The sequence below is a fragment of the Engraulis encrasicolus genome, chromosome 2, assembly GCF_034702125.1.
Source record: "Engraulis encrasicolus isolate BLACKSEA-1 chromosome 2, IST_EnEncr_1.0, whole genome shotgun sequence".
NCBI classification, from domain to species: Eukaryota; Metazoa; Chordata; class Actinopteri; order Clupeiformes; family Engraulidae; genus Engraulis; species Engraulis encrasicolus.
Genome location: NC_085858.1, coordinates 26,159,560 through 26,167,059, shown reverse-complemented (window position 1 = coordinate 26,167,059; position 7,500 = coordinate 26,159,560). Strand labels below are relative to the sequence as shown.

At 42.2% G+C, this 7,500-nt stretch overlaps 1 protein-coding gene across 1 annotated transcript in view; it reads right to left on the bottom strand.

Moving 5' to 3' along the window:
- Positions 1 to 7,500, bottom strand: part of plcl5 (phospholipase C like 5) — a 175,042-nt gene that overhangs the window by 48,153 nt on the left and 119,389 nt on the right. Inside the window, exon 4 of the mRNA XM_063185185.1 lies at positions 5,334 to 5,537. Within this exon, the coding sequence (XP_063041255.1) occupies positions 5,334 to 5,537 (204 nt within the window). The remainder of the gene's footprint in view (positions 1 to 5,333; positions 5,538 to 7,500) is intronic.

Below are 7,500 nucleotides of genomic sequence, written 5' to 3'. Positions count from 1 at the left end.
CCCTCCCTCTAATAGGACGGAAAGGCACCGTGTCATGTGATTACCACAGGCCGCGGTTGTAAAAGTGTGAAATGCGGCGTCCTTCAGAAGGAAATGCTGTGTATAGCTGCAGGCTGTTATCCAATATAATAGTGTGAAATGTTACATCATATGTGATAACTGCATGTTGTTTTTTTGTGATTTTACAGATGCACTGTGAGAGATCACAGATCACATTTTCAGTGTTCATTATGACTGGAAAAAATTGAATGAAAAGGGGGATCTTCTGCATGGTCTGCCATTTTGAGTTTTCAGGATTATATTTTTTTTTAGCTGCTTATTATAACTTATTACAGTTTTTCTTGATTGCTTTGACGCAGTTGTCACTCCGAAAAGCACACTTTCATACCAGTTCACGCAACAGGGTAACCAGTTAAACCGATTCTCCAAACACAACACATTTGTTTGCAAAAGGCTACTACGTTTCCAAAATATTTAACATATGCAATAAAAGCAAACTCTTTCTTCAGTCCAATACACAATGCATACTGTAGCAGTGTATGAACACTCCCAGTCAGTCATTACACAATGGTTGTAAAAATCCAAAACACGGCTATCATGTTGACACAATTTGCCGTTATTTAACACTATTGTCAATTACATAACTTTCAAGCCAGTTCCATTGTTGTTTCTTTTACTTTGCCACTGACTCTGCTTGATCAGGATCTACTGACTGAGAGATAGCTGGCCCAGTGAATGCTTTGCATAAAGATTGAGTTGTGTGTCTTTTCTTATGTAAAATTGTCAGTAGGCTAGGTAGTGGGTCCGTGTAACAATAATGTCTTATTGCAAGGAATTGGATTGAAAATCAGAATGCTTTGATGTAGTTTTTGTTTTGTTTTTGTTTCTTTGTTTGTTTTCCTTTTTTTTACAACTGTAATCAAAAATGTACTAATGGCTGATAACGGTATTACAGAAAATATGTGTAAAGTAAAATATGATGTTGCAGTACGAGAATGCACTTACAACAAATTTGCAAAAGAACTCCAAGAACAACAAGATGCCAAGAACAAACAAGAAGACACTGTGTATAAAGACTGATTGCTAAATTAAGATTTTTGAGAAGGAGTGTCAAATAGGTGCTCTGGTGTGTTCACACAACTGACGGTAGTTTCTAAAAGTCAGGAGTAGATTTTTCTGTATGGTTATCAGAGCTTAAACATTGAAATGTGCACTACTTAAATGGCACATGCGTTAACTGTTTAGCAAAAACTGTGTTATATGAATGGGAAATGTGTCAAGTGAACAAGAATGTGCTCACACATATGCACGACGTGTCTTTTGCTTTGCTGAAATAGTGATCATGACGACTTTGTGTGAGTCAGTTTAAAAAATTGTGTTAAAGCGATCAAGAAAAACTGTATAACTTGGTCATACTAGTAAATATTAGTTTATTACTTTTAAATGTTCATGTAATGTGTCATAAAATGTAATGTGTGATAACTGTGATGCTGATCGTCATTTTGATGTAATATTGATGATGAGAGATGATGATGGAAATTTAGTATGAAATGTAATGCTTATGTCACAATTGTGCGACAACTCATTTCTGACGCCTTCAAAAAGATGTCCAGTTAGAAGAAGAAGATGCTGGTTAGAAGGCTTCAGAGACATACAGTACAGTACAATGTAATGTGATATATGTGCTATGTGTTGGGGGAGACTGGGTATTGATGCAGTGCTGTGTCTGCATAGTAGCTGGGTGTATGTGTGTGCTAGCAGCCTGCAGTGTCTTCTGGCTGTGCAGGAGATAGCGGCTCCATATTTTAAAACACAGGAGGCAGGCAGGAGGGGGGACAGTAGGCAGTGTTGCCAGAGTGGCCTGTTTCCCGCCCAATTGGGCTGCTTAGGATGGCCGTGGGTGGGTAAAAATGGATTTTGGAGAAAAAAACGCCCAATTTAGTGCCATAGAAATCAATAGAATTGGGCGGGATTTAGTGCTTCCAGGTAGGTGTTTAGCATTTTTTGGGCTGGTAATCATCAGCCTCATCTGGCAACCCTGACTCGAGTCTTACCAGTCTATTTGCCTCTATTGGAATTGCATACTTACAACTAGAAATGCACTCAGAGAGTGCAGACCTCAGCCAAGGAAGTTGTTTGATAGAAAATGTGACTGTGTCACGCCCTCATTTTTTCCAAGTCTTTCTGCATTGTGTTGGTGGAGTTACAAAATGGAATGTCAAAATGTGCCCTATCCCACAATGGTGAAGAATCTTTTTTTTTAAAATCCTGGATCCGGATCGAACTCCACAAAATGTAATCAAAATCCGTTCATAACTTATTGAGTTATCCTGCTGACAGACTAACAAACAGACAAACAGACGAACCAACACGACCCAAAACATAACCTTCAAAACATTACCTTGACGGAGGTAAAAAAAATAAATGAATGCTCAGCTGCATTTCCATGTACAATAATGATGGCCTGGCTCCCACCAAGCGCAACAAATTAATCTGCCGAGAGCAGAGGCGATTTTCTTAAGACTTCAAGGGAAGCTGAGAGTCCCTTGTCCTGCCCTTAAAAAAAAAATAATGCGTGTTGTCGACGTGTTCATATTAAATGTATAGGCCCCTATGTGTTCAAACGACGTGAAAACGAGAGGTTCATTCATAATCAGTCGCTATCCTACTTTAGGTCTGGTCAGTGTGGGCTACCGCTTTCTGGTCAATGCATTTCCTCATAGACGCTTGAAGTCTCTGGGACTGCATGGAGCATATTTTCCCTCGCCGCTAAACTCGACAGGCATTGGATGAAAATGCCGAAATTATGTCCCACCCAGACGCTTAGCTTCCCTCGGGGTGAATGAACCTCGGCTGGACTGGACACTGAGCGGCACACATGGTGATTGGAGAAATATGAATATGAATATGATTGACAGGAGAGTTGACGAATGCTAACCACCCACTAGCACTGTACTTCCACGAGCCATCATCATCATGACAAGGGCTTCAGTTGAATGAGTTTCACATCAAGTTATTGAGATGCTATTTATTTTACGAAGTGTCAACACAAACATTTGGATTTAATCATAACGACAGGATCCCCACACGGACGTTTCCTTATGACCGAAATGAAGGTAGGCTAACTTTGCTTCAGTAAACTGGTGTAGGCTACCGTTTCAGAAAATGAATCGGTTTGATGTGGACCCATCTACTGTCAAAAACCGTAAAAAGTGCTCTGTTGTTTACCTGCAGTGTAATCACCAATCTGAGCAAACTGGTAGACCAATGTATTACATTCAGAAGTTTTCAATTTGTCTGTCTGTGTAATCTGACATAGTTTTGCTTGTGCATCTTGCTTTCGCTATAGAGCTCTACTAGCTTCTTGTTGTTAGCGAAATTCCTGCCATGGGCAGAGTAGCTCACTAGTGACGGTGGGGACCAGCAGGATCATTTTTATGTCGAAACGAAAATAATTTCCGATGTGTTACAAACTCATGATTAAATCACTGTAAAGGTTTCATGAATTATCTTGACTTAGCACGTTGAGACGGGCTGTGCGTACTATTTAGTCATGATGGATGGGCGACAAAAGCATCTTCCAAGTTTGTCTGTCTGTCTGCCCTGCCCCGTTCCTTGTGCTTGAAGACGTGGTCGGAATTGCACAAACCACTCACTCATTGTTGGCGAACAAATTCACAAAGATGACTGACAAGTACTGCTTTCTTGCCAATTGTTTACATTTAGCCTACTGACAGTTTTTGGTCCGCTACTGGTACTGGCTGTGGCTGTGGTGCCCTGCAGCTTCTATTCAGCATGTTGTGCTTGGAAACGCACTGCATATCGCTCTAGTGCGGATGATGTGGGAGAGTTGACGGTTCTTTGGACGAAGCAACATCTGTATGATGTGCCATAACCGAGGCGTGCATGTGTTTTGTCTACTCTAGCCTTCTCTACCGGCACACCACAAGTGGTTGGCAGCATCCTAGTTCTATCATAGCCACGTAACTTTTGTGTCTGAAATGATCATCCCAGTTTGGTATTCTGTTGTTGAGTGCATACTGGTAATTATGTGAACTGTTGCTGTGAGCGGTATCCTATTACAACGCAAACATTTGGATCTTATTTTACCTGTATATCATAGATTACATTAAGTGATGGAGTGAGTAAGGATGCAATTAACGCAGCATGGTTAAGACTGAGACCAGCAAGGAGTTTGCCTGAAGAGCTAAAAATTCACCACTTAGGGCGTTTTTGTAAAAAAAAAAAAAAAAAAAAAATCTCGTAAGCTATGACACAAGGTTCAGCGTCCCTTATTTCAAAGACCAGAAATGACCACTGACCGAGAGTCAGGTTAGGTATCCAGTGCCCTTCAATGAAGATCCAGCAATCCTCCCCGCTCCTTCCCACAAAGATAAACAAATGACTGAGCTGCATATAGTGGCATAATGATGCACTGAATGTTAGTATCTCTTAGCAACAGAGGTATTTCCCATGCTGACCAGCATGTGACAGCACATGGATCGATAGCCACAGCCACTGTTACATCTTCCTCCCCAGTGCAGTTCATCTTGGACTGTTGAACAAATTACAGTATATGTGCGATTATAATTATAATGATGGTAATTATAATAATTACAATGAACACTATTATATTCATCATGATTATCATCACCATGATCAGTACTAATCACAGGGGGGTTATCATAAGAATGGTAGGGTCATCATTATCATTATCATCATCATCATTGTTATTTTGGTAGTCGAGTGGAACCATATACGGCTTATCATTGTGATTGTGATTTTAATGAATTACTGTTGAATTACCACGCGGATGGCAGTGAGGACCTTCCGGAACAGTTCCATGAGATGCTCCTGTGAATCCATTGGTGGGCCTTGCTCACTCGCAAAGGTCTCTACGCCTCGTTTTACATATCAACAACCCCGCAACTCTGTGGAATGAAGCACTGAGCAACTTTGAGCCTCGTAAATGGGTGGAAAGTAGAGATTTATAACGATGACTAATAGGTGCCGGTCCATCACAGCAGAAGCTACATTTCAACTAGCTCTTGGAATTCTGACTAGCGCTCGGACTTCGGAATATGAGGGACCTATAGAGGCGAGGTATGCGGCAAAAGTTAGCAGTCAGCATCACATGTTAACACAAACCTCTTAACCAACCAAAGGCCTCCTGAAGGGACGGCCACATGGATCCAGGAAAAGAACAGGCTTGATATATCTTACTATACTAGATGTTTGGTTCTTGTCCCTGGCTTTCAATGGTGGGGTAGGCCTGACTAAGTTACAATTATTATTGTTATTATTATGTGAATAGTATCAGTCTTCTTATTTACCGTGTCGTAGGCGTTGAGGACCTTGCGCAGCAGCTCTGGCACCTGGCCCTGGGCCTCCATGGTGGGGTAGGCCTCGCTCAGGTCCATGGTGACCCGCAGGGAGCGCTCGCTGTTCAGCAGCCAGGACGACACCGTCAGGATGCACTGCTTCATGTTGGCCGCCGGAGCCAAGCCACACAGCTCCTTAAAGGACACCATGGCATTCTGGGAGAGAGAGAGAGAGAGAGAGAGAGAGAGAGATTAAAAAACGGCTTCGTTTAACCACATCAAACCAATACCAACTCAACAAAAAACAACAACCATACTGTACATACATTTACAAAAGCTCACATTAAGAGAGGAGTGTGTGAGAGAGATAGAGAAGGGAGGATAGCGTGAGAATTAGCCTAGAAATCTAGACGCTGTACAGCAAAAAGCTGTACCAGGGTCTAGGAGGGCTGGGCGGCAGTGTGGGCGGGATAAACGGTTGCTTCAGCACTCAACGCCACGCAATTGGATGGCAAACAACCAATCCCCACACACTTCTGTGTAACGTCACAGCTGTCTTGTGAAGCGGCAACTCCGAGCCGTCGTAGCAGTGAATGCGTGTGATCACCACAGCCACAAACAAGTTTCCTAATAAATCGTGTTTTCACTTACATAGTTCAAAAATGCCTCGTTTTCAACCACACAGCCCTCCTTGATCAACCAGCGAAATGTTGAGCAATTTGGGGCTTGTTAAATGGTTATATTTATGATTGTTGTCAACATGGCATGTTCGGTGTTAGCTAGCTAGCTGTATACCCATAACTAATACACAGCTGGATACCTAGCTCTGTAATTGACGACAGATTGGCTAGCCGCTAGCTCGGTAGACTAGGTGTCATTCCCATCTATTTAGTAAGCGACTTACAGACTTTCAAAGCTCCCAAATGTCTCGTTTTTAATGACATGGATCTTATTAGAATTTGGGGCAGGCATATAATACAAGGCTGGATACCTAGCTCTGTGTTATTGGCGACAGGTTAGCTAGCCAGCGAGGGCCCCTTTGTAGGTGGAGCGGCAACTTCGAGCCGTCGTAGCAGTGCATGCGTGTGATGACCACAGCCACAAACAAGTGTCCTAATAAATCGTGTTTTCACTTATACAGTTCAAAAATGCCTCGTTTTCAACCACATGGCCCTCCTTGATCAACCAGCGAAATGTTGAGCCATTTGGGGCTTGTTAAATGGCTATATTTATGATTGTTGTCAACATGGCATGTTCGGTGTTAGCTAGCTAGCTGTATACCCATAACTAATACACTGGATACCTGCTCTGTGTAATTGACGACAGATTGGCTAGCCACTAGCTCGGTAGACTAGGTGTCATTCCCATCTATTTACTAAGCGACTTACAGACTTTCAAAGCTCCCAAATGTCTCGTTTTTAATGACATGGATCTTACTAGAATTTGGGGCAGGCATATAATACAAGGCTGTTATTGACGACAGGTTAGCTAGCCACTAGCTTGGTAGACTATGTAATTCCCATCTATTTAGTGAGCTACTCAAAGACTTTCAAAGCTCCCAAATGTCTCGTTTTTAATGGCATGTGTCTTATTAGAAATTGGGGCAGCAATTTCATTCTACACCTACAGTAGTGGTCTGAGCGTGTGACTATCTGGTTCTGTAAAATGCTCAACTTAGCTTACCGAGCTAGTTTAAAACATTGAATGATCAAATGGTAATGTGTTGTGATCTATTTGTGTCCGATAAGTTCATGGTGTATTATTACATCAATCCATGTCAGACACAAAATGTATTATCATCCAGGCTTTTTAAATTAAGTGAACACTTTCGTGCTGTACGTAGCACGGACGGACACCATGCTTCTTCTTAGAAAGTTTCCTGTTTACTAAGTAGCCCGGCCCCCCTCTCGATTTGATTGGCCCTGTCATCGGATAACTTTCAGCCTCGCAAAACGACCGGGGTCCGCTAGACTGCCCCCGGGAGCAAATTCAATTTGCGGTCGCTAGGGGCGTCTAGATTTCTAGGCTACGTGAGAATAACAGAGGGAAGTAGACAGAGCAGGTGAGTGATGGAGAAAAGGGGAAAGAGAATGACGGGAAGACAAAAAGACAGAATAATAGAGAGAGGGGAACAGAGAGGGAAATACATGACAACAAGAGAGCAGCAAGAAAGCATGAA